The sequence below is a fragment of the Cupressus sempervirens genome, chromosome 11 (genome assembly GCF_028749045.1).
Source record: "Cupressus sempervirens isolate cs-2001-9-10 chromosome 11, ASM2874904v1, whole genome shotgun sequence".
Classification (NCBI taxonomy): Eukaryota; Viridiplantae; Streptophyta; class Pinopsida; order Cupressales; family Cupressaceae; genus Cupressus; species Cupressus sempervirens.
Genome location: NC_143128.1, coordinates 786356360 through 786383905, shown reverse-complemented (window position 1 = coordinate 786383905; position 27546 = coordinate 786356360). Strand labels below are relative to the sequence as shown.

The following is a 27546-nucleotide window of genomic DNA, read 5'->3' as shown; positions in this document are numbered from 1 at the left end:
GTCTTTCTAGCACTGCTAAAATTGGAGCGGGTAGGTTCAAGTGCAGACGTACGAACCAGATAAGTACTTTCAGCTGTACATATTCATTTTCCTTTGCCGTGTGTGGGGATTGTGCGGTGGGCGAGCTCGTTATCTCGGATTGCCTCTCCGATTGCGGAAATGGGGAGTTCTGTGAGCGCCTTTTGTTGATAATTTCTCTCGATTTTCCTGTTTTCTTGTGCTTGTCGATGAATCATGTCCGATGTGGGCAGAGAGGGATGTGTGTATATCCATTGAATATATTGATTTTCTTGGTGTGGAAGGCTAGTTGGCCATGGCTTCTTCTGATTCTTCGGCCGGTGAGTATGACGCAGATCCTCTGCCGCCGAAGCTGACGGCAACTAATTCTCGCTGTAGTTCGCCGTTAGCTGGCAAAGACTATGAAGAGGGTGAATGTTGTGGGGATTCAGGTGATTTGGTAAGGGCTGAGGAAGTGGGTTTCAAGCGAGGAGAATCTACTTCATCCAATTCAGGAGGACAAGATGAGTCTGCCAGTGATTCGGTAAGCCGTTTTCCTTCCGACAGAACTCTTAATTTAAAACATCTGTGACTCTTTATTCAAAACATCTGTGATCTTTTTTTATGTCTTGTTTGAAATTTGTATGATGACTGCTTTTATGAAATTTGACACCACCTTTTGGTCTCATAAACCGAGTTGAAAATCTCAATTCGAGCAAAACTTGGTCATCGATGTGACCTTTTAATCCGAAGCATTCTTGCTCACTGGTACAGTCTATGGAAATATTGTGTCTATTACCCACAAAATTGTTTTGAAGTAGTGGGCATTTTAAAAGTTCATCCTTAACAACAGAGAGATTGGTACGTCTACAACAAAAACGATTTACCACCTCATGTTGTTGGTGTTTTTCTGATTACTTTATTCTTAGTGACCACCGATTCGTTATCCCGAGCGTTTTTGACTGTAGCGAAGCAACAATCTTTTTTTCCGTTTGGGCCTTTGGAAAGGTCCAGCCAAGGAGTGAACCCTGGCTAGATTTAAAACTGATAAACACAGTTTTCTATGACAATGTTTTAGATGTTCATCTTTATGTCTGCAAGTTACCAACACCCCTCCTTCCCTTGTTTTAGGGTGTTAGTACTAGTGGAAAAATATTCCACAATAAATAGTTTAGAACCGCCTATACATTCTCTACTCGTCGGAGGGCATCATTGTGGATTTTCTTAATTGAGGTGTCTTGAATTGGAATTTTTTTTAATTCTTTAATGATATGAAAAGTTGGCAAGACATTTCTCCAAGTGGCATGCACTTTGGGATAAATTTTCCCTTTTGGACTCCATTTCCAAGGGAGATTTTTGTTGTTTGAAAAGTGACTTGTTTTCTGGAACCTAATGATGAAAGTTGCGGACGGCCTAAGTTGGTCATGGAGGGAAAATTGGATAGAAGAAAGAGCATATGGATGAAGCAAACGACAATTAGATGAAAAAGAGAGATGTTAACATTTAAGCATGCCTCGTTAGCAATGAAGAAATATGAAATCTGTGAGAATTATTTTGGAGTACCATATGCTCAAAGAACAATGGGTGGTAATAAATATATTATATAAAAGAATTTCTCTGCATGGTGGATCACGAGGAATAAACATAAATAGGGCAAATATTAAATGGAGAGCAAAGATGCTCATAGCTCAACTTAGAAGTTAGAACTAGTTCTCACCATTTGAGATGTGAAACAGATAGATGGCTGGTGCCAAAAGAAGAGTGAGGAAATAGGACTTGTCTATTTTGCGTCATGGAGGTGGTTGAGACAGAGCATTATTTTATCATGGAGTGCCTGGCTTACAATGACATCAGATTTGGGTATGTGGAAATTTTATGAGAACGCAGCTTAGACTAGCTATTTGAGGGAAAGCAATTAGGCAGAACTGTGAACTTGACTATCAAAATCCATCGTCAGAGAGAAGATTTAATCAAGAGGTTACAGCTGAACGTCTTAGGTTCTTGGCCTCTTTTCTGTGTGTGTGCTGGCTTTTGTGGGTCCCATAGGCTGCTTTGGCTTTGTGGGCTTTATTAATATCTTTCATTGTTCATTCATACCTGTTATTGCCTCACAAAATCTCAGTACCTTGGGAAATGTAAGGAGAGCTCCCCCTTGGTCCTTGAGATGCCTTTTGCTCATCTCAGTCTATATTATTATAAACCTTGATGCTGATCACCAATCTGCCAAGAGTCCTGTTCTCGGAGTCATTCCAATCTAATTTACAGCACAGTCAACATAGATTGCTCAATTATTGCAGGTTTTTTAAATCGACTGTTGAGTATATCCTTATGAATGAGGGGACTGAAGGGGGTGGATGGAGTGGAAGTAAACACAGATTCTGAAATAAATACAAAAATATATTAACTCAGTGCTACAGTACTGTTTTTCATTAATCAACATAACTAAAATCTATTACATCTCCTTTGAAATTTAGAATGCTTCAGCATTCTTTCTAGCAATATTTTTCATTAATCAACATAACTAAAATCCATTATATCTCCTTTGAAATTCAGAATGCTTCAGCATTGTTTCTTCCACTCATGACCCACACTGATCAGATATAGATCTGTTTCTTACATCCTTACATAATGTGTCTATTTGTACAGGTCTTAGAATGGTCTAGAATTTTCTAGTCATACTGCACAGTATGGATGGTAGTTGGCTGGAAAGTTTTAGACAAGCGCTGGAAGATGTTTCCATTGTAAATGCAGTGTTTAATAGACAATGATATTTAGTAAGAGAAGTTTTGTACTTTTTACATTTGTTGACAATATGAAGAAGTCTGGTGGCAGAAATTAATAATGCTCTGCAACACTCTCCCTTAATTTCTGCTACATAAGCCTGCAATTTTCTTCCCTACCACAGAAATAAGACTTTGCCCTCTTCAACGATTAAAAAACGGCAATCCTTCTTTGGTATAAATGTTTGTTGAAGCTTGAACAATAGATTGATCTTCCCTTTGTCGACGGGGATTAAAAAGTTAAAACCCTTGTCTTTTTTCCTTAGCAATTCTTCCTTTCGATGGCAGCTTCCAAACAAACGGCTCTGTCATTTCCTTCACCATGTTCAGATCCCCTAATTCTTCTTTTACCCATTCCTCTGTATTTTTGTGACAAAAGGATTTACAAAACTAACTTTGAAGATAACATTAAATGACTAAGTTACTTGGCTTGTCTATCTCTAGTTGATCCAGTTCTGGAATACACCCTCCCATTTAGAAGGCTTTAGGTTTCCAAAATATGGCAATACACTAGATGAGATATGAATTCTATCTTATTTCTTTCATACCTCTTAGTTCTGCATAGCTTAGCCATTTCAAACCAACATACAACTTTTGCCACTGTCCCTCTACTTGCCCTTGACTAGAATAACTGTAGAACTATTGGATTATTTAACATTTGTGCTTTGTGGTTTATTGAGATATGACTTCCATCTTGGTTTTTCCATATCCCTTGGTTCTGCATGGCTCAGCCCTTTCAAATCAACTTACAGCTTTTGCTACAGTACCTCTACTTGCCCTTGACAATGAATAACAGTAGAAGTAGTAGATCATTTTGAGATATGACTTCCATCTTGGTTCTTCCATACCCTTTGGTTCATTAATCCCTGGCCCTTTGAAATCAACTTACAACTTTTGTGACAGTCCATCTATTTGCCTTTGACTAATAACAGTAGAACTAGTAGATCATCTAACATTTTGTGCAATGGCTTTCAAACCAAATAAGAACAAAGAGTTGCTGACTTTTGCAAAGCAAAAGAATGATAATAGGCAGTGTCTTTAAAACCATAAGAACATGCTTTACTAATCTATATCTAGCAGAGGAAATTTGTTTTTCCTCACTAATATATGATGCTCCTGAAATATTGCTCAAGTTGGGCCAGCTCATGTTCAAGTGTTGTCTTCGCATCTCCTCTCATATTGAGTTCTCTATATCTGTACCCTCACCTTGATAGAGGGGTTGTTGGAAGATTTCATTTGCAGTGGGGGTGCATTATTCGTAAGAAACAACTCCTCCTTAGCTTTGGATTCCTTAGGCTACTCTTATTTTCACCAAGAGTGGTACCATTGCCTTTTCTAGCTTCTATGACCTTGAAATGCTTGCCACATCCTATAGATTGAGAAACCTCTCTTTATCCCCAAAAGGTGGTGCATCATGTGTCATGCCACTGTCTTACCTAGTCTCTATATTTTATCTCCTAGCAGATAAAATAAATCTATGTCTCCCCTTGAACTAGCTGGCCTGGTATTGTTCCAACGGCTTGGAAGGATCTAAATTGCTTCTTTAGTGTCTTTATCATGATTTGATACACAAGGTTTTTTTTTCCTAGAACAAGGCTTATGAGGAACTCCTGCTTGCCTTTATTGGCAATGACATTCAGCAGACAAGCTCTTCAATGCTTTCACACTAACATCTGCACAGTTCTCAAAGATTCTTATATATTACCAACAACATGCCTTTACAACCAACATTTTTATAACAAAAATTGAACAAGGAAACCACAGTGTAAGAATCTAGAAGGAATCTTTTGAAAACATTCTTAGTTGCAGTGAGAGATCATAGAACTTGCTCTCCTTGCCCACTTTCATACATGCAATCCTTGGCCATTGTTTCACATCTTGAATGGATAATCTGTAGGAACTATTGTCATTGCTTTGTGTCAATTGGGTGGTTACTGCTAACTCAAATCAAGAAATGTATTTTTTTAATCTAAGCTCTATACTAGTTAAATTTGCGATAAAATTTATTATACATCCTTGTGAAGTCCTACTTGCCTGATTTAGACAAATATAGAACCAAGAATGGGAATTTGCAAAGTAGTTTTATCATTTCCATCATTGACCAAAGGAGCTGGTCAACATTGACAACATATTTGCTCATTAAAAAAGTAGTGGTTTTTTGAACTAGACATATTTTTATTTGCTTAAATAAAAATAAAACCATGTTATTCCATATGAGCATCTCTTTTTGTAAGGTTTTGAACCCGAAACACCAAAAAAATGGATCCTAGTCTAGAGTATGCACTAGACGACAATAATACTGGTTGCTACTATGTGCTAAAATGTTGACATATTTCTATGAGTCATTATATCCAAGATTTCTTAAGAATGAGATCTCAAATGACGATTAAAAGCTCTCTATTCATTGAGTGCAAGGGTTTGTAATGGAGGTCCTCAATTTGACCTAGTTTGTGCCCATGCGAGTACACCATAAAATGAGAGATTCCAAGAGCAAAATGTGCATGCAAATGAAGATGCAAGCTGATCTAAATGATAACAATGCAAAGCAATTCAAGAAAGGAAATAACAATGCAAGATTAATCTATGAAAGCAAATATGACTAAGCTGATATGAAAATGCAAGGATGAAGCGTGATGATGGAAGCCATGGATGCATGAGAGAAGAAGACAAGAAGAGAGAAGTTGCAATGAAGCTCCAATGTCCAAACCCTAAGGCTCAAACTCCTTTTCCAAAATCGCTCTCCAAACCTGCAACATAACAATACTATAGCAACTAACATCCATCTAAATGAGAAGGAGAGAGCTCCTTATAAAGGAAAGTGTGGAGGTGGGAGGCTTCTCGCAAGAGCAATGTGGGATAAATCCCTAAAAAGGCAAGTAAGAGGAAAACAGCCCACCACTTTTCAGAGTAATGACTACCATATTCTCTTCCTCCATGTATGACTAGTGACCTCAAACTAATCTTTGATGTTCTTAATCTTCAGAAGATTATTGTGTAAGGATATGTGCTCATCCATAATAATTGAGAATAGCAGATTTCTTAGAAACAAAGCTCTTCTTTTGTCTATAGTTTGGTGGAGATTGTTCATATAGTCCAGATCTCTATAGTTGTCTTGCCAAACAACACTTAGAGGCAATTGATCATCAATAACTGAAAGCTTAATGAGCATAACAACTTCATGGTTATGCTCATTAAACTTCCCTTGAGTAGCATCGATTGTGGTAGGATGAGTCCTGGTACCCATAACAATTGTCTCATGGTGGTATTCAAAGATCATCATCATTCTCCTCTTCCAAGTGTTGTAGTTCTTTTCATTGAATTGCTGACTGCCCTCCAAGAGAAGATTGGTGAGCGATGCCATGATACATCTGCATTTTTCGATGCAAAAATGTGAATATTTGAGAAGGCACAAACTTAAAGGCAAATTGATAGAGGACCCCAAAAAATGAAAAAGACGCCCAGAGGAAAGATTGAAAATTCCAGAAGGAATCTGATAGCTCAAAAATTCAGGCACCCAAAAAATTTGGATATTGACTCAGTTGAGCTCTAGAAAGACCTACCATGACTTTGCAAATAGTTTTTTAAAAGGACAAATAATCTGAGAGTATAAAAAACCTGACCATTTTTGGAAAAAACCCTAAAGAATTGCAGAGAATTGAAACAATGATGGAAGAAGGTCTGGCTGCAAATCAGAGATGTAGGGTTTTAGAAACTCTAGGGTGCCAAAAGAGCAGAAAATGACCATTATTTGATTCAATATCTCAAAAAAGCATTGGCAAAATGCAAATGTGAGCTGATATGGGTGCTAGAAAAAATATGAGCAGATGCAGGTGCTAGAAAAATATTATTAGACGCAGGTGCTAGAGAAAAGTATGATTTGCGGACCTTAGAAAAAAATGTGGTTTGCAAGGAAGAAGCATAAGTCTGGAAAAAAAAATTATGCCCAACATTTAAACACTAGTGGCAGACCAAAAACAACCCAATAATGAATTCGACTTTGCACAGTAAAAATGCTAGGAGTTTTTAGAGAAATCCCTAGTTGGGATTTGATAGAGAGACAAGTCAAACTAATTTTTGGACACGCCTAGGCAAAAAGATTTTGAAAATCTATCGAGTCTAAAATTTCATGAAGAAACTAAAGTTTTTCTAAACCTATTTCAAAAGAAAACTCCAACAAGTTCAATAATGAAATTATTATTCTTTGAAAAAAAATAGTTCTGATATCATATTTCACAAAGTAATTGGTAAAATAATGAATGTGTTATTAAACAAAGATCATAAATGATCTATATGCAACAAGTATACACAAGAATGTTTCTATAACAAATGGAGAGAGAGAGGAATAGAAACATTTGGAAGAGAGAAATAGAAAGGGAAAGTTTCCATGTTGAATAGAGAGAATATGGAAAGATAAAAGAGGGGTGACCATTAGTAATAGAAATAAATCTACGGAAGAGAGAGACAAAAATAGAAAATTTTAACTCTAATAGGCCATCAGAAAAAAAAAAGAAAAGTCAGTTTTAAATTAAATGTTCAATAAATTGGCCATCTAGCCAAGGGAGGCTAGCCCACTTATTTGAGGACATTATTACAGTCCCCGCCCCCAGGTGGTTGCTTGTAGCAACCCTGAGTTTGGATGCTCAAAGATCCCTAGCATCCTGTACCCTCTACCATTACACAAATCCTTTGGAATTTGGAAACATAATCATCTATGGTGCTTGTTTGTTTGAGACGAGTCAATTCCTGGAAGTAAGGCTCAGGATCTTTTTTGTCAAAGCTTTCTGTGAGTTTATGCCTGAAATCAGCATATGTCATTATCTGTCCAAATCCTTGGGTTACCAATCTATGGTGCTACCATTCATGGGCTAACCCTTGTAGGTGTAGAATAGCAAATTTGATGGCTTCTTCTTCGGTCATGGGACTGAGAGAAAAATAGGTATCCATCTTCTATATCCATGCTTGCACAGTAACCTCTCCAGAGTCATCATAGGTTGGAAGTGACGTTTTGCGCACCTTACGTTGGAAATCTTTATTTGAGAAGTAAGCTGCCTGACTTCCCTTTGATCCATTTCTTATGTCGTGGAATTGTATGAAGGGAAGTTGGTGCCTTATCTCAGGATCAATCTGCATATAGGCATCCATACCTGCATTTATGTCCCCTTCTGCTAGCCTTGGCTCTTCACCCCCATTGTTTGTCGTATGCTTAGGTAGTGGGCTGTGTGGGGTGTGAAACTCTCTTGCTTTGGATTTCAGATCTGGAATGACTACCCTCAGGACCATTGTTTGGTCTATTATTGTTGTTTTTGTCGTGCATGGATTGCATCATTAACTACATTACTTGGTTTTCTCCTGCTGTTTGACCGTCAGTTCTTGCATCTAAGTCATCTGCTTCAAGAATTTCTGAAATTGTTCACGTCTGTCTGCCATCCATTCTTTTCCAGAAGTCTCAGAAGCTGCCTTCTTCCTTTTCCTCTCGATTGCTCTCAGCTCCCTTTGACTTAATTTCATAACACCCTCGGGCTGGCAGGTCTGAGACTCCTATACCACTGTAAGGTTCCATACTCGGAATGCCAAAATACTGGATAAAATAATAACCAATTGTTTTTTACAGAATTAGGACAGATTTGTGCATTCTGGAGCTATGCACCAGATGACAATAATACTGCTTGAGCAGCGATGCCCTCAGAGCAGACAAATATATTTGTCTTAAAAAATGACCATGTCCAACACAAAAATTGCAACCAATCCAAATACTTGCCATGAAGGCCAGGCCCAAGGGGGTCGAAACAGAATTTTAAATCAAATGTTCAATAAATTGGCTGTCTACCCAAGGTAGGTTGGCCCACTTATTTTGGGAAATTACGCTTTCCTTGAATCCAAAAGTTCAGTCCTCTTTCTGTAGTTGAAGAGTTCTAATGACATGGTAACCTCTATTTATGATAGGAATCCACTGCACATCCAGTTGAAAGTGAAGTTGTATAATTCAACTGATTAGTCATTAGGTTTGTGATCATTCTTGTTTCATGAGATTAGAGATAGAGTTGTCAGTTGTGAGGGATAGGATTTGATGCCTGTTAGAGTAGGCAGCTTGTAGGTTAACAAGGGCATCAACATTTTTTGTCGGTTTCTATTCACGGTTGAAGTCAAATGAAACATCGGATGGTAGTGGTGTAATTTCTGTGTGTGTGGATAAATTGTAAATGTCTAGTGGATAAGTTTTAGACTACTTCAAACTTTATTTTGAGCAGGTGAGGATAGATTCTGTATTGAGAATGAGAATACTTGCTGAGAGGCAGACTTTCAAAATGGAATAATAGTTTTAACTGGAAAGGATTACAAGATCACTTTTAAGGTCATCTTTTAACTTGTTTCATAGATACATCCTAATGGGAATGAGTTTGTTATTTATTCTTATTTACAGTTTTCTGTTGGTGTCTATTTTATGAAGTGTTTACCATGTCATGGTAAATGGCAGGTCTGAAGATGACCATGCACTTATAAGGGAGATTAAATGTTTTTAGAATTTTTACAAGAAAATAAGGGCAACTTGGGTTGGAATCTGAGAAGAAACCTAAACTAACAAACTTAGAGCCTTCTTCCAGGTAATTCCTTGTCATCAAAAGAGAATAAAATCTCTCACTGACTAGTGGAGAATGGCATATATCTTCCTGAAGTTAAGTTGAAGCAGATCTATAAAAGCTAATTCAAAATGATAAGTAATATATATGGCAAGAAGAGTGCATTCATGAAAACAGTTTTTGACATTTTGTTCTGTAGTTTACTTTATAAAGTAAGGTGAACGGATGAGAGGTAAGAGGAGTTGAAAATTAAGTCAGGCAATTGACCCTGGAAATCAGAAAAGAAGATATGGTAGAAGTTTCTGATGATACGATTTCACAAATTACCACACAAACATGATATGATGTATGCCACAATATTAACGACTGAAGACCCTTGCATGGCTAGAAGTCTTATCCATTTTTGGTGTCACTTTATATCATAGAGATCTGAAGCTATCTTAGATCGAAGAGCAGAACAACATATTTTGGTGTTCTTATTGTTATAGCCTACTTTGACAGTATTGTCAAAGAAAGGTGTATTCATTTATAGGAAAAGTCTTAAAACTCTAAAAACTCTCTTTAGCAGAAGACAAGAAATGCATGTCAAGCCAGGGAATTTGTGAACTGTTTGAAGCATTTCAAAAATAGAATGTGAAATCATCAGGGGGATGATATGGTGAAGTGGAAAGGAGTAGCCTATAACAAACATGATTTTGCCTAACACTTTGAAAGTTTAGAGGTCCACAGGTTATTCCAGATAATTTATGAAGTGTTCAAAGCTATTCAGAAAGACATTTTGAGAGCATCAGGAGAATAAGATGGCGAAGCAGAAGGAAGTAGCCATGGATAAGGCATAATTTTTTTAGCACCTTGAAAGGCTGAAGGAATGCGTTTATCCTGGCCGATGATCTGAAAATGGGCGTAGCTGTCTGGTTTATGTTTTCCCTGCACTTTTATAAAAGGCCGTTGCTGGATGGTTCTCAATATTGTCTGTTACAGTATATGATTTAAAGAATCTTTAAATGCATGGATAAATTCATCATTTTGTGCTCAAATGTAGTAAGTATACTGTAAATGGTGCATTATTTTTTCGTGTCTTTTTCATAACAAAAAAAATTTGTATTTTTTCAGATTCCGGATTTGGCGGATTCTTTGGAGACAGAGTGGACAAATGAGAAGCATAGTTCATACTTGGATTCAATTGAGGCATCTTTTGTGAAAAAAATGTATGACAGAGAATATTGTTCCCTGGATTTATGTGGCCAAAGTCCTAAAGAGATGGAGACCCTTGATCCAGACAGTGCAGAATCAAGGCTTAATTTTCCTTCTCCTTTCAATGAGGTTACTCCTAAATTATGATTATGCTCTTTGAGATTTGTTCCCAATGAATATGCTGTGTTATTCACATTATAATTCTTTATGGTTGTCTTTCCTGTTGCAATGTAAGGATAGGATTTTAGAATTGAATCTTTTTTGATTTTTTAAGATGGATATCTCTTTCTTGCAGTTTAAAGTTTGGCAGAAGGGATGTTGGCAAACATTACCATATGCTGATAAGTCTCAAAATTATTCTTTTTTGAGGATTGGGGGAAGTAACTGGATACAACACTTCAGAGCACCAGTGTCCAAGAGCCAAGCAATCCCAGCAAGTACTGTCAATCAATGTCAGAGAAGTGATACAATTAAGCGAGTAGTAATGTTAAAACATATGGGTCCTACAAGTGCTGTAATGGAAAAACCTCCAAATGCAAGCCAAGGGATTCATGCATGGTCTTATAGGCTACAGAGCAATCATAGTTGCAGGCCACAGAGCACCTATAGTGGTTCTGCCAGCTTTAAGGACAAAAGGAAGCTGGGTACTACATTTGATGGAAAATTTATTTCTGCCACTGGTATGAATCTGAATGAATGATGCACCGTTTGTGTTGTATCCTATGTATATAGTCTTTTCAAGAAAATTTGCTGTAAAAACATTTTGCTTTTGTTAAATATAAATGTGTAATGTACTGTTGATGTTTACACTTCTCATATTAGTCAATCATTGCTAATAGCTGCTGATTCATTGGATGCAGATTGGAATGTTAAGCGTGATGCCATAACAGAAAAGAATCAATGGAACAAATCACGAGAGGCAGATCAGAATCTTGAAGATCGCTCTGAAAGGGAACTGAGTCCAAAGAAACAGAAAGTAAATGATGCCTGCAAGTCACCTGAAGATCAGGTATGCTTGTATTCTCATGTTTAATTACTCATAATCAATATAGGCTAAAACACTGAGTGTTTGTTTACCTTACTTCTTTTATAGGTCTCTATAGTGGTCTTTTTCAAGGATGACTAGTAATTTTTAGATCTATTTAGCTATTAATTTTTCATGGTTTTATTCGAACTTTAGGTGGTTCCATTTGTCAGGAGTGCAAATGCCAAGGAAGCAGGGGATTGTAATTATCCTTCCAACATTCAAGGCTTCCGTGCTTATACTAATCAACAGTCTAATGATTCTATCAATTTCTTAGCTGGGAAAAACAAATCTAGAATTTCTTTTTTGAAACATAAGCAGCTGCCACAAAATGTTGGCAATTTTTTGGAGGAAGAATATTCAGGCAAGCTTATGTTGAACGAGGGAGAAGGTTGGGAGTCTTGTAAGGAATGATCACTCATACCAGGACAGGAGAACGTGATGCCAATTATAAATCATGTGCTGAGATACAATTTGGTACCCCTTATAGTTATTCCAACTCGTACAGATAGAAGAGTATACTGATATTTGTACAGACAATTTTCACATTTATAAAAAGTAGGCAGAAGGTACCCATTTTTTCATATTATGTTATTCTTACTTGAAAAGACTATAACTAATAGACAAAGGGTTATTGTATCCTGTTCAAATCTGCATATATTGCAGATCCTTAAAGAACATCTTAACAGTGCTCTAGTTATATTGACCCACTATGGGTAAGCTCACTTTGTGAGCCTTTTCTATATTTTTAATTGCAATTCGTTATGTTAGCTCTTGCGTCATAACATTGTTGCATTTTTTATTTCGACTCCTGGAGTACTCCCCAGACCTGAGAGGGATTGATTGATAGCTGAAAGTATAGAAGCACGAATTGTTTTCTTGCTTTTATGTTTATTTACTTCTTCTGACTGTATCTTTTAGTATATTTTACCGATGATTTTGTATTTTTTTGTTATCATGTTGACAATTTCAGTTAAGCCACACATGTAACCTTCTTTGCCAGACTTTTTTTAGTTACTACTGAGAATATATCATACTGTCTGTCAGTGATTTTCTCAATGAGTAAGTATTGATTACTATATTCCCTGCCTACCTTTCTATCCACAGATTATGCTATTTATGAAAGTTTGACAAACTACTGTTTGACTTTCATTGAGAATCAATCGACAGATTCACTAGAACGATTTGACCCCTGCAAAGCATGGTTCTTTTTGAAGTTCAAAGAGGATAGAGCTCCTCATAGTGTCTATACAAAATGTCAAATGATTGAAAGAATGATGATAGAAGGAATATGCTTTCTTTGTGAGAAGCCTCTTTTGTAATGTTAATATATGCATTTAATGTATGACAATAGTTAAAAACTTAAATGGGATCTACTATAAAAAAATCACATCTAAACAAAATCAAATAAAATGAGTTAGGTATCTCTCATTTTGGTAGCATTTTTATATTTATTCTGCATTCTGGAATACTTCTTGAACTATATGTTTGAACCATTTACATGTGAAAAACTAAGGGTACAATCAAGGAACTTTGGATACAACCAGGGAAAATATCCAAAGAATTCCCGGACCTGCCTTATAAAAAGACAATGGGTACAATCAGGAAAAATATACAGAGTTCCTGAATCTTCCTTATAAGTGAAAACTATGAGTGCAATCAGGAAGTTGAGCTAGCTTGCAGTTGTCATAAAGGTTATGTCATTGAGAACTTATTAGTTAGAGTCTAACTAATTTAAAGGCTGCTATCGAACTCAAACCTGTGGTAAGGGTGGGTTGGATGAGGGAAAATGATGCTCAGACTCTTTTCTAATTTTGAAATTCTTATCTATGAAATACGACCTCCACAAAGGATTGAATCAAATCAATTGTTGACAGAAAATAAATTAGTCAACCATCTCTAGGATCTTAACCAAGGATCCAACCTGCAGAGAGGTTTGAATTGGATTAATTGTTAAGGGCAAGTAACTTGGTCAATGAGTTTGTTATTGTGGTAAGGAACCTACTCAAAAGATCCTGTCTGCTTTAGGAGTGGAATTGGTCTGTTGTAGTTGTAGGTCTATTGGAATTGGTCTGCTTTAGGGGTTGAATTGGGTCAGTCATGCAGAGAAAATTAACTTAAGACTCTGAGTGTACTGTAGATCAGGGCTCTAATGCAAGTAATCCAACCTGCAGTCATGGTGGAATTGGTATCACTTTGTTGTGGAAATAAAACCTAATGAATGATTATGAGTGTATAAGGATCTTACTGAAGGAATATAACCTGCTTAGGGGTGGAATTGGATTGATTGATTGAGGGATGATCTAGGAGTATTACACAGTTACAAGGGTCTTAACCAAAGAAACTAATCTTAAGTCATAGTCATGCTGAATCAATCTGTTGTGAGAAAGTGATCTAAAAAATTGAATGTAGTTCACATTGTGACATATCATTCCAGCACACATTGCCAAAGAACCTATTGGTGTAGTTTGTCCTCAAATCATTCCAGCACATAGGTTGCCAAAGAGCCTATTGGTGAAGTTTGTTCTCAAATCAGTGTGCAGGAATGCTTTGGACGTTAGCCACCTCATTTCATGTTTATGGATGCTTGGGATGGTAAGGGGGCATCTAGTAATTTTCATTGGTGTACGAGACATTTGTATAAACTTATTCCTGTCTAAAAAATTTAGTCTCTTTGAGGGACGTGATGAACGGCTAGATGAAATTCCTTGGAAAATAGTGCAATTTCAAAATAAACTGCATCCATTTTTGAATTCGTATGCCAAAGTTGTGGCATTTGGAAAATGCGGGCAAACTTGGGTTAAACATGTATTCAATCGTGTCTGTATTACTGATAAAAGGGGCAATGTCAATTTGGATGAATGTGACTGTCCACGGGCAGAGAGTTGGAAATCAAACAGTAGTGGAAGTTTACCCATGCCTTGTTCTTTCATAGGCCATGCAAGAGGGGGCCCTATTTATTGTGTTCTAGGTGGTCAGCTCTTGTTTCAAAAATTTGGTTTTTTTGTGAGGGGACAGTTTTGTTTGGAGGCAGAGCAATCAGTTGGAAGGAATTGTATGTTGTTTAGTTGTTCCATTCAGCTGATTAAGGCTTTGTCACGCCTGTAAACTTTGTTGTACAGGCTAGAGACAAGATACTGCATTCTTCTTGTAGTTTCTCCCCCTTACAAGGTGTACCCAGCTGGAAATTGGCGTTTTCTGTTACCTTGTCTCTTTTCATGCGAGCATTTTCTGGTCTGCATCAATTAATCTGCTTAGCTATTTGACATGGGAATTGGCCTTTTTTTTTGTCTCCCGTCTCTTCATGCCATTTCCTGTCTGTGTTGATTTGCGTAGCTATTTATTGGCAGCTCGCATCAATTGGTGGTTTGTGTAATTGCATAATGCTCTATAATTTCGAAGAGCCACAAATCCTTTTGTTGATGATGTAAATGCCTAAAGCTCTGGAATTTGGAAGAGCCAAAAATCCTTTTGTTGATGACCAAGGTGTGGTGTAGATACTCAGTTTACAGTTGTAACTTTCTGTTGTGTATTTTGAAGGCTCTTATATCGCCCATGGATTCTAACCCACAGGATGTTGAGCGGAAGCATGCTTTTGGCATATATATTGTTTTTGATTAACTCTAGCATTCATTTGCGATCATTATGTTATTAGTTTTATAGTTGTTAGGCTGTTTCATTGTTGTAAAGTAAGCAATCCTGCAATATGTCTTCCATTGGCTCAACAGTAGAATGATGATACAGTAGGAGAGCCAAGAGGTTTATCAAGCCTTGTTGATGCTGTGAGTAGAAAGAGATCAGCAAAGAGAGGAGAGAGTTTGATAGAAGAAGCTTCTCCTCTCAAGCACGACAGTCCCATGTCTTGGCTTCCATTCGTTTCATTTCTTGTTTTACATGGAAATGAGGGTCAAATTTCTGCCCACCATAGTTGCCATTTTTGTGTGCTGGTGATGAGCTTTGTAAAACCTCGTTGTGAAGTAAAATTGGAAGTGCAGAGAAAAATATGAGCATTATGGAAAATATGTTTGTACATAGAGGAGAGATATTGAGGATTAAAACAAGTCTTGAAGATTGTTTTAATTTTCATGTAGTTTTCTTTCCTCGTTTCCTTGAAAGGTATGTTCTTCTGAAATGTGATTTGGTCTTCCATTGTTGGGCCGTGAAGAGCATCTTTTAATGTTGTGCAAACCGTGTTTTGCTAAATTCTAAATACATTGTGATGTTTTTTTGTATGAAAAATATGTCATTCATGGTTAGTTCATGAAGAGCAATTGTTAATGGAGAGCAATTGTCAATGTGGTGGTGACTGAAATATGGTTTAGATGTATTTGTTTGCTGGTTTGCTGGTTTGTAGAGTTTTGACTATTGAATCTTGCATGTCTACTACTAGGCTAGGTTGGAGGTTTACTCTGAAAACCAATTGTGTGTCTTAATTGCAAACCTTGCCTTGCTAAGTTCTATGCATTGTGGTCTTTTTTATTGGGTTGTGAGAGGAGGATTGTAGAAGAAGAGCTTGAGCTTAAAATCCATTGCCAATGTTTACCGTACAAGGTAAAAGGATACTTATTGCATGTAGTATAGCAAGATTTAGCACAAAACAGAACATATACTTTATTCATATACGCAATATGCACTCAACGCTTACAACCTGATTATACTCATTCCAATGATGATCCAAAGTCCCTTCCGGACGGTGTACATATACTTTCCCGAAGGGGTGACTCAACCGTCACGTGCCAATTCGGATACAATATAGAATTTACCAACAACATCATCCCCCCCAAAAAGTAAAGATGACAATTACAAAATATCTGAGATAGATTAACAAAATAGAATACACTAACTGTGACCAACTATAACGGAATAGATCTTTTTCCTTCACACCACTTTCACATTCGTCTTGTGCTTGCACCAAATTGGTCTTTGAAACACGTTGCATTTGCAGCCTTTGCTAACACAATATTGTCTTCTTAGCTAAGCTGACCTTGATAGCCACCCATGCCGCCTTCTCTGCTTCCAACTCCTGGGTACACTGGGCCAAGTGTTGCTCTATTGCCTCCAACTGGATGATCAGCTCCTCCGGAGCTTTTTATGCATCCAGCAAGATAGCCTTACGTCTAACACCTACTTTGAGTGCCTCAAAGTGTAGCACCCCTTTCGAAAGGCTTGCTCCAGTGCTCTTTCCACCTCTGGCGCATAGATACTCTATGCTTGCAGTAGCTCTAGGTCTCATCAACTAGTCACACTTCCCATGACTGATAACTGAACTAACTAGGGGTCTAGGGGGAAACGTCCCCAACGGAGTTGAGGGATAGCACCCCTGTGGGGTCTGCCTCAGGCATGCTCTCGTGGGGTCCAGGGGATCCGCCCCCACTGCCAAGACATAATTAGCACTCTCAAACTCACAGAATTCCATAGAACACATCATTTTTGTGATTTTCTTCCGATCACATACTCTTCCTGCCAACCACTAATGTTTTACTACCTGTTTGTCTTTCCTTTCCCTTTGGTATCATACATTATTCATTATGGACTGTTTTGATTTGTCATTTTTTCTTCTTCTTAGAAATCTCCTATCACCCTTCTTCTATGCCTGTATGGTGGTTGTCTCTTGTATTTGAACTATTGTAAGATGTTCTGTTGCACTGTACAATGGTCCATCGCTGTCAATATCGTATGGTGTACGACTACACCATACACTGCCTCTACATAGTATTCCGTACAGTGGATCACTAGTTCACAAGGTTGGTCGGTTCAATATTTCCTCTATTGTATTCCGTACGTTTGTACGGCCTTGAAATTTGTCACTCCCTTTATATTTCCTCCTCTTGTATGGTGTTCATCTAAGTGCTTCTTGCGTACGGAGGTTCTTATTCCCCATGGGCCATACGGTCAAATTCTCTTTCCCCAACGTTTGTACAGTCTCCTTCAATATGTGGCCATAAGGTCAAGGTTCTTTTTCTCTAGTGTTTGTACAGTCTCCTTCACTATGTGGCTATACAGTGTCTGTTTTTCTTAATGTATTCTCCAAGTCTGTATGGTATCCCTTGCACTGGATGGCCGTATGATATGCATTTCCTTTTACTTTTGAGTGCTGTATAATGCCTTAGTAATGTCTCCCTTCTTCTGTATTGGGCCGTACACCACACTTCTGTGTTGCCAAATAGCTGTATAGTGTTTGTTTCACCCTCCCTCTTCCATGCGGTCATACGGTGGTTGTTTGTGTGCACAATTCCTCTTTGCACTTTCATGAGCCGTATGGTAGACTGTTCCTTCTCCCAATAGCTGTACGGTTCTAATTTTCTCCTTTTTAGGCCGTACGGTCCTTTAATTTAATAATCTTGGTCTTTATTACTTTATTGCTTCTGGGTTTCAAAAAATATGCTCAACTTTATATTTTATTTACATTTACTTATCTTACATATATACATTATTATTTATTATTTTTATACTGTCTCTTAGTTGTTTGTTCACGGGGGTGTGTTATTACTTTCGTGATAGATTTCCAACTTCGACCCATTCATTGCATCGGCTACTTCTTTCTTGTCGATCATCCATAATTTTATTGCTTTGTTATCGCCTACTTCGCGGATTTTATATGGCCCAACCCACTTTATTTTAAATCTACCTGGTTTGATCTCGTTGCGCATCTTATACTTCAAAACTAATTGACCTGGTTGAAATTTGTTTAGTTTTAAATGCTTGTCATGTCATGCCTTACGCCTATTCTTTGTAACCTTTGTGGCCTATTGTGCTTGCAGTCATTGCTCATCAAGTTTATTTAAATTGTACAATCTCTCAAACTTTCCATATCTCCTAGTTTGTTTTTGATCGGGATCCTTAAACTTGGTATCATGAATTCTGTTGGCTGCCACTCTTTGCTGTCAATAATTGTATTCTTGATTTTAGAACCCTCACTCTGTACAGTTGAAGTTTTTATTAAGCCTTTCCTCTTTGTTTCTTGTGTAGACCATACGATGTGTTTTCTTTGTTGTCGACACCTTTCTACTATATCTATGGTGCAACGTAACATTTTCTTTTTGCGTGGTCCATTCACTATGTATCGTATAGTGGAATCTTTCATTTTGCTGGGTTCGTATTATATGTTCTTTCCTTCAGCTTCAACCATAACCACCTTCTTCCGCTTTTTTGTATTCCTTCAGACATTCATTTTCCTCTCTTTTCTCACCTTTGTCGACACTTAACATATTATCGCTTGGAAAGAGCTCATAATCCTCCATCTGCCAGTGGAATAGGTCGTTCACCAAGTCTAGGTCGTCATCATTCGACCCCCCTCCTAATCTCAACACTCCTCCTTCGTCTGGTTCCATTCTCTTCTTTCCTTCATCGTCACCTTCACCTTCATCATCAGAGTCTGACGGCGCTGCCTCCTCACCTACCATCTATGTGGGCAGGTCAATTATAAATCTTCGGCCTCCATGTTCCATGGTTAGGGTATTTTGTTTCTAGTCATATTTCACTTTTGCTTGTACTAATCAACCCTGTCCAAAGATAGCGTCATACCCTTTTCTTTTTAGTGGGATGACCGCAAAACCTAACAAAATGGTTGCGTTCCAATAGTTACCAGATGTGCCATCAAGGTTCCCAATGGTTTGATTCCATGCTGATCCATTGTGAGTAACTTGAATGTACGTGGCCACAACGTAGGTTGTCCCAACTTTTTTCATATATCTTCTGGTAACACATTCACGCCTAACCCTTTGTCCAAAATTGTGTCTGTAAGTATAGATCCCAGAATATCCATCTCGACTACTACCGGATGCCTTTTTGTTGTGGGTGCCAGTAGCATTGGGTCTGCTGTCATTGTTCCACTATCGTCTTTTCCTGTTTCCTCTGCCGCTTTTGGAAGTGGTGTCATATTCAGAGTGGTTGTTTGTAATTGTGGCATTGTGAGGTCATTTAATTTAATAGGGACTTCCGTTTGCATTACCTACTTTATCATGTTTTGTTTAGCTAAGTTCTTTTTCGAGTTATCAGCCATGTCTTTTACTTGCAACTTTCCTATTTCCATTTGTTTCTCCAACTCCGTTTGTGCTTGCTGCAACCTCTTTTTTTCTTCCTTTGAATTAGGGTACTTTGCTTGCTCATGTGTAATGGCTAGTGTTTCCTCATCGCATGTTTTAATGCTTAACAAATTTACCCCTTGCTTTGGGCATTTTGAATCTTCATGGTCTCTTGGACCACACCATTTGCATAATAGTTGTGGCCTCTCCTTTGTGGTACAATCTCTGGCGAAGTGCCCCTAGAGGTTGCATGCACGACACTGTATCATTGACCGTCCATTCGTGTCGTACTATATTTGGCTTCGACCTCCATTTTTATTATTGTTATTATAGCCACCCCTTCCGCGTCAATTATTATTGCGATATCCTCTTGAAGTTGCATCGTTGTTCGTTTTTGTTTCAGCGGACACTTCCTGTTTCAGTAATACTTTTTGGTGTCCTTTTGACTTCATGTTGAATGGGCACTTCTTTATGATATGTCCCGCAACCTGGCAGATATCACAGAATTGTTTTTTCGGACATGAACCCTTTGTGTGGCTGTCCTCTTTACAGTGTGTACACCACAATTCTTCCTTCATTGAGTTCAGATTTTTTTTTCAAATTTTTGAATTCTTTCATCATCTGTAGCATATCCTTCTGTAACGCTCAAACTTTCTTGCTTGTTTCTTCATCACTGTTGCTACTTTTGGACGATGAATTGTTTGAATTTGACAATTTGTGCTTCTTCTTCTTGTTTTTTGTTTGCTTTCTAGATCCATTGCCCTATTATACGCATCTATGTATGATGCTGAAGGCACAATCTTCATTTTCTTTTTCAAAGGCAATCGTAGCCCCTTCACAAATCATCATTTTTTTCAATTTGTCAGCCGGTTGACTCTCCATCTTCCCCACCAACTTTTTCAGCCGTCTTGCATAGGCACAGATTGTTGCGTACTTTCCTTGCTTTGTGCTTTATATCTCTACTACAATTTCATTGTCGTCTCTTAGCAGTTGGAACTCTGCTATAAACTCCTTTCTAACTTTTGCCCATGTAGTTAGCTTCTTAGGATCTGCGTCTGCAAACCAATCAATTGGTACACCCTGTAGGGTTGTTGGAAACTATCGGACCCAGTCATCCTTGTTTGTTACACCATTTGCCCTCCATATTGTTTCACACGTCTTGCAATGTTTGATCGGATTTGCTGTCCTGTCACTCCTTTGGTCCTACCATTACTACTTTCCTTTGATTCTGAGGTACCTGTTGTGTACCCGCACTGTTCTGCACACCCACGCTGTTCTAAGCACCTGTTCTGCACACTCGCGTTGCTTCCAACAACCACATTACCTGGTTAGAAAAGATTTTCAAGTGAAGTTGTTTGATTCTCTGTCAGTATCTGTTCGTCGGGTGCATCGGGAACAAAGAGTTCACTTCACGCTCGTGCTCCCTTGGCACTTCGAGTTGTGCAAGTTGCTTCCCTTCCATTCGAATACTTTACCTTTGGCGTATACAAGTTAAGGAACTCCTCCCTTGTCTCTTCCACCAAATTTAGTCGTTGTCGAGTCTCTTCTAGCAATTCTTCGACACTCCTTGGTCTACTAGGTGAATGCACTCCCTCCATCTGTGCCCTTTCACCCCCTCAATGTCCATCGGCAATCTGCTGATGCATTTGTCTGCTCTGCTTGTTGTGCTAGAATTAAAACTTCTTGTGTTGTGCGTATTTCATCCTTATCTTTTATCTTATTTCTATCCTTGTTAAGAAAATTCGACATTAATCTTCATAACATTTCCTTCATTTTAAGTTCAACTGGTAACGACACCAAATGTTTACTATACAGGGTAAAAGGATACTTATCGAATGTAGTATAGCAAGATATAGCATAGAACAGATACTTTCTTTATATATGCAATATGCACGCAATGCTTACAATCTCATTAAGCTCATTACAGTGTTTTTCCATGATGATTCCAGTCCCTTCCGGATGATGTACATATACCTTTCCCGAAGGGGTGACTCAACTGTCATGCACCCTTTCGGATACTATTCCACCCGTTAGTTACAATATAGAATTTACCGACAACATCATCCCTCCAAAAAAAAAAGTTTGTCTCTGAATGACAATATAACAAAACTAAAAAATAAACAACTAATTACATCAATGTATAGATACTAAGCAGAGGGATTGTCCCTAGCGTAGTCGTTTGTGCTCGTAGTTCCTTAAGCTTCGCTCGTAGTTTGTAGACTTGTTCCTTTCGAGCTTTCAATTCCGCCTCTGCCTCCATCTGAAGCTCTAAAGCTGACTGCATCATCCCAACAATCTCTCCTAGCTCTTTCTCCTCATTTGCTACTCTCTCCTTCTCTGCTGCTATTTGTTCCTTCTCCGCTACCAATTTCTATAGCTTGCTCTGTCTATCTAACAAGGTTGCTCTCTCAGATTCTCAGGCAACGTCGCCAAATGTTTGCTGTATAGGGTAAAATGATACTTATTGCATGTAGTATAGCAAGATATAACACAAAACATATACTTTGTTCATATACACAATATGCACTCAATGCTTACAATCTGATTATGCTCATTCCAGTGATGATCTAAAGTCCCTTCTAGACGGTGTACATATACTTTCCCAAAGGGGTGACTCAATCGTCACACCTACATTCAGATACAATTCTACCCGTCGGCTACAATATAGAATTTACCAACAACAGCCAAGACAAGATACTATGAGAAAGAAGACACCAAAAGATCCAAATAGAAGTGCTGCTATTAAAAAGAGCCAAGGCACTTAAAGAAAGACTAGTAGAAACAATAATGTGATCTTATAAGCTATCAAAAGAAGTTGCATTATGTAAATGTTGTAGAGGAGGATGAAGATAGAGAAAAATTGAATCTACTTTCATGACCAATGCATTGAGTCTACAACTTGGTATTTCAAATTTGGTGCATATCTAAACTATACATCTCAAAGTGTAGGGAGAGCATTTAGCAACTCAAAGAGTACTTGCAAAGTTTGCAAACTATGGTTTGGGTGATGAATGGACTCACGCAGTAAAAGAATGTGGAATGTTTATAGAAAGCTTCCTATTGATAAACAAAATCAATATTACTTACCTTTTCTTGTAAGTTTTTGATCATAGTTGCTCGTGCTTGACTCACAATAGCTAACATGTCTCTTGTTGTAGGCGATGCCCATGCATTCTTAACATTATTAATCACTTCAGTTGTAGTTGCCCTCCCTTCTTCTATGGCACTTCCTTTAGGTTAGTCCCCTACTATTAAAGCTACCTTCCCTACTCTTGTTGAACGAGGTTGTATTGATGTTGAACATAAGGCCCTAAGGCCTCAATTGAAGTTAGAAGCTTGGGCCACCAACCCTTATGTGCTTAGACGTCTTCCTTTTTGGCAAGGCTTCTTCAATGATTGCTTGTGGTGCCGAGGTAGCTGCTCAAGGAAAGCCTTGGTGTCATTTCTCTAGCCTCTATAGCCCTCCCATCTAGATCTATACATATAGGTACTCTCTTCCTAGAAGCTTGTTAGGTATGGTAAGATTGAGCTTTTCCTTTATGACAAGGTTTCTTCATTATGCATCGTCTCTCCAAAAAACCCTATTTTTCTTCTTTCAATCCCCTTATTGAATGTACTTAATGTGTGTTTAGGTTAGATTGCCAAATCTTCTCAATTTAAATTTTGCTATGAGACCATTGAAAACTCATTTGGACTATATTTGAAAATGGATGATTCCAATTTTCACATAGTTTATTCCACCTTTGCTTGCATGTTAATTGACATTGACACCTCTAAACCTTACCTTGGAGATTAGAGATAGGCCTTAGATATAGCCCTGATAACAAATGGCTTTCCTTTCATTGTCATTGATGCTTGGCTTTTGGTCACTTGTCTTCAAACTATTCTCTTTAGTATCGGGAAGGAACTGTTCGACGAACTGCCAACGTTCCCCTTCGGGATTCGCGACATGGCTTAATTGCCTCCTGTGTTCTATAAGTCTAGTGGTTGTATCGGGCATTGACAAATCGGTCTCAGAGCTTGGTCATAGGTTTCAATCTCCTCGGTTGATGCTGAGGGGGGGATTGTTGGACTAATTGTCAACGTTCCCCTTTGAGATTCGTGACATGGCTTAACCGCCTCCTGTGTTCTATAAGTCTAGTGGTTGTATCGAGCATTGACAGGTCGATCTTTTGGTGCAACGATAGCTCTAGCTTGTAATAGTAACTACTTGGGGGAATAATGCAAAGGAAGATCACTTGATTGTTGAGGTTCCTTCTAATGAGGATTGTTTTTCTTAGGATCTTGTTGAATGCTTGAAACTTCCTAGTTTGACTCCTATATTATGTTTGAAAGGTTCCATGGTGTCTTTTACCTTTTTTTGTCTACCAATGCCAATTTTGGTGCCCCTAGATAGCTTTTGCCTCTTATGGTTGACAACTATCTCCCATCCAATGTTACACCCTCCCTTGTGGAGGAGCCATCTCTTCTTTGTCATTATAATTGGGTCATGGATGATAGCATTTATTGGACTTTAGTTTGCAAGAGGAAAGGCCCTTTCCCTTCTCCCCTTATGCATTTTGATGTAGTGAAAAATAATTCAAAAGATTATTGTGGGGATCCTAGTCTCCTATCAGTTATCAACTAAGAAAACTTTCCCTCTCTTTTTTTTAACCTAGTCTTATCTCTTGTGAGGTTTAAGGGGGCTAGGGTATTCTTGTGCTTCTCTATTCAAAACACGTAAGATCAATAGAATCCTAATCTTTGGTTGAATGATAGAAATGCATCATAAGTAATTTTTAAGATAACGAAGTGATTGGTATTAGTCCTGGAAAAAAGTGATTGTATATATTGGTTGATCTTGAAACAAAAAAGGCCTATGTTAGTATTTGAGAATAACAAGAAAATTTGTCTCAAAAGACATGGTCAATTTGAATTATCGATATTTGTTTAAGTGCAATAAAACTAATATGGTGGATGAGCTTTTATCCATTCAAGAAAGAAGGTATGTATTGGGTGTTATATGCTACATTGTGTAACCTCAATCTGATATAGAAGGCATTACTAATGAAAATGGTTTTAGATCCATTACATGTTGAGTAAGGGTTGATTTGCATGGTCTTCTGAATAGTTATATAGTGTCTAGTGCAAAGTATTTCTAGCTACTTGATGAATTTTCTAGAAAAAAATGGTTTATTATGTGCAGAATAATCCCAATTATTTTCTTTATGGCATAGAAGGTATTTGTTGAAAAAACCAAACAAGTAAATGAATTGAGACGTTATAATTAAATAAAAAATGGAGGTGAGTTCATCTTTTATTATTTCAAAGATATTTTCTAGTAGGAAGGTTTTCATCCATGATATAGTACTCCGAGCACTTTAAAACATAATGGTCATAGAAAGCAGGAATATGATAGTCTCCCATATAAGCACTGGGTATAAGCTATGAAAACTTTCTATTTCCTTAAAGAACTTCATGTTAAATCTCACTCCTATGAAACTAAACCTTTTGTAAATTTTTGGTTGTGTTGCTCTTGAAAATATACCTAAAGAATAGAGAAGCTTTCTATTTCCTTAAATAACTTCGTGTTAAATTTCACTCCTAAGAAAGCAAGCCTTTTGTAACTTTTTGGTTCTGTTGCTCTTGAAAATAAACCTAAAGGATAGAGAAGCTTTATATTTCCTTAAAGAACTTTGTGTTAAATTTCACTCCTAAGAAAGCAAACCTTTCTTAATTTTTTGGTTGTGTTGCTCTTTAAAATATACCTAAAGAATAGAGAAGCAATTTAGAAGAAAAAAGAAAATCATATACATCTATTAGATATAATGAACAATCTAAGATATACACATTGCTAGATGTTTCTTTAAAAAAATAGGCTTAGGCTAATAGCCATATTTTATTGTACACATTAAAATACCGTTCTTTTCAATTATTCAAAATTTTATAGATACTAAAAAATTCGTAGTACTAACTACTCTTGAATAGGGAACAAGTTTTGTTGTTGAACTAAAAAAAACAGATATTAAAAAAAATCACATTTCAAGGAGGGACCAAATGTAGGAGTGAAATATTGTCTACACAAGATATTCAAGAAGGCCAGCCAACGAAGGAAACCCAATTGGTACTATACTATGACAGTACTATTCTTCCAGAAATCTATTACCATGACAAAACTTATCCTCTATAATAAAAATCTATGTAAAGCCTTGTTAAATACCACTCTTAAGAAAGCATGATCTAGGAAAACCTTTGGTAATGTTTGAGTTTTTGATTGTGTTTCTCTTGAAACATTCTTAAGCTAAAGAGAAGCAATTTAGAAGCGAAAAGTGCTGGATATAGTGAACAATCTAAACCATACAAACTACAAATGTTTCAAAGAAGTTGTACGTACAAAATTTGAAATTCCATTGCATGGGAACTTCGCTGTAATTTAGGCAGTTGATAATTTTAAACTGTATCTATCCTTTGCAATCTAAATTTGGCTCTTATATCTATTAGTTTTACAGTGTCCAAGCTGATATGGGAAACCCAGGTTGTGATCATATACAAGTTGTGCATTCTGATGTTTGTCCTTCCTTGAGAGATAGTAGCTTCTTCCTAATGGAGGGCGATCTTTTTTAAGTCTTTTACTTTGTATGGTACCATATTTTTAGAGACGGGGGTGGTTTCAGAGCAATTTTTAAATTTGTTTAATACATACTTTGAATTCCTCTCATAGTTTACCAATCGAAGTTTTCAGCTGTGAAGGAAGATCGGACAGAGAAATGTGGGTTCATTTAAAATAATTACCTGATAATTCATTAAAATCACTATAACAATTACCTGCAACATTTTTACTATTTTAGATATCCGTGAACATTTTTCCTATTTTAGATATCTGTGAACATTTTCATTATTGAGGAGGGGATAATTTGAGGACACCTGTTCTTAGGTCATTCGTGACCAAATTGTGGACATTCATTTGTCGACATATCTCTTCGTTGACGTCAAAGAATGATTCCAATTTATCTTTTCTCATTTATCTTGTGGCTCTCACTTATCTGGTATAATTCTGCAGATGTCACTTATCTGACATATGCTATCTTTTAATCCTGTAGGTGTCACTCATGCTTTCTTTTAATCCTGTGCATGTCATTTATCTGATATAATATTTCTTTTAATCCTGTAGATGTCGCTCATGCTTTCTTTTAACCCTGTGCGTGTCACTTATCTGGCATATGCTGTCTTTTAATGGGTCAGTATAAGCGAAGCATACCATCGAGGATTCAACACGCTTTGAAAAAATGATAACCTATTGACTGGCTCAAAATGTTGAAAAAGTGTCACAGGGACAGGAAGATTGTCCGATTCGCGCACAAGGAAGGATTGCCACGTAATAACACATGGTAGCAATATTATTGTCTGTACTTGCAACCAGAGAAGGATTGGTGACATGAAAAGTTGCAAAAAGCATTGATAGGCATACTAATGAAGAGGAGAGGAGTGGAGAGGGCAGATTGCAGTAACATACGCTGCTTTGTTAAAAATATCATTCTTAACAGGAGAGGATAGGAAAATTGTACACGGGGTTTTATTGATACAAATTATTTGCAAGTTTTATTGGTACTTGCATTTCCGACTGACAGATGGCAAGCTCTGTTTAATAATTAAATGGTAATAGTCTTGACTGTTAAATTGATGAACTAGTGAAGTTAGAATTTGTGGATTGTTTGTTCATTGAAAGTGAAAATATTGTGAGTGGGCAGAAATAAAATTTCTTCCATTTTAATTGTTATATGTAGGACCTGGCAAAGATTATTTAAATATTGTTAGTTGATGAATATGATATCTTTGACTGAATATGCAAAGATAGTGGAAGATATATTTTACTTTTATCTTTAAAATTAGAGTATTGAAAATTTAAGCAAGAGTGAGGTATATGGTTATCCACTATTTCAATAATTAGTGTAGTCTTAGGGCTTTTGGAC

General features: G+C 37.3%; 1 protein-coding gene across 2 annotated transcripts; it reads left to right on the top strand.

Annotated features, from left to right (window-relative positions):
• Nucleotides 1–27257, top strand: LOC149531949 (uncharacterized). 2 transcript variants are annotated; one of them, XM_089808613.1, is made up of 5 exons: nucleotides 1–541; nucleotides 10469–10678; nucleotides 10845–11229; nucleotides 11410–11558; nucleotides 26900–27257. In XM_089808613.1, the coding sequence occupies exons 1-5, from the start codon at nucleotides 314–316 to the stop codon at nucleotides 26966–26968; spliced, it is 1041 nt and encodes a 346-aa protein (XP_089664739.1). In that variant the 5' UTR covers nucleotides 1–313; the 3' UTR covers nucleotides 26969–27257. The 2 variants fall into 2 exon arrangements, with proteins under 2 accessions (XP_089664739.1, XP_089664737.1); XM_089808611.1 differs by lacking the exon at nucleotides 26900–27257 and adding an exon at nucleotides 11730–12343.
• The last annotated feature ends 289 nt before the right edge of the window (nucleotides 27258–27546 follow it).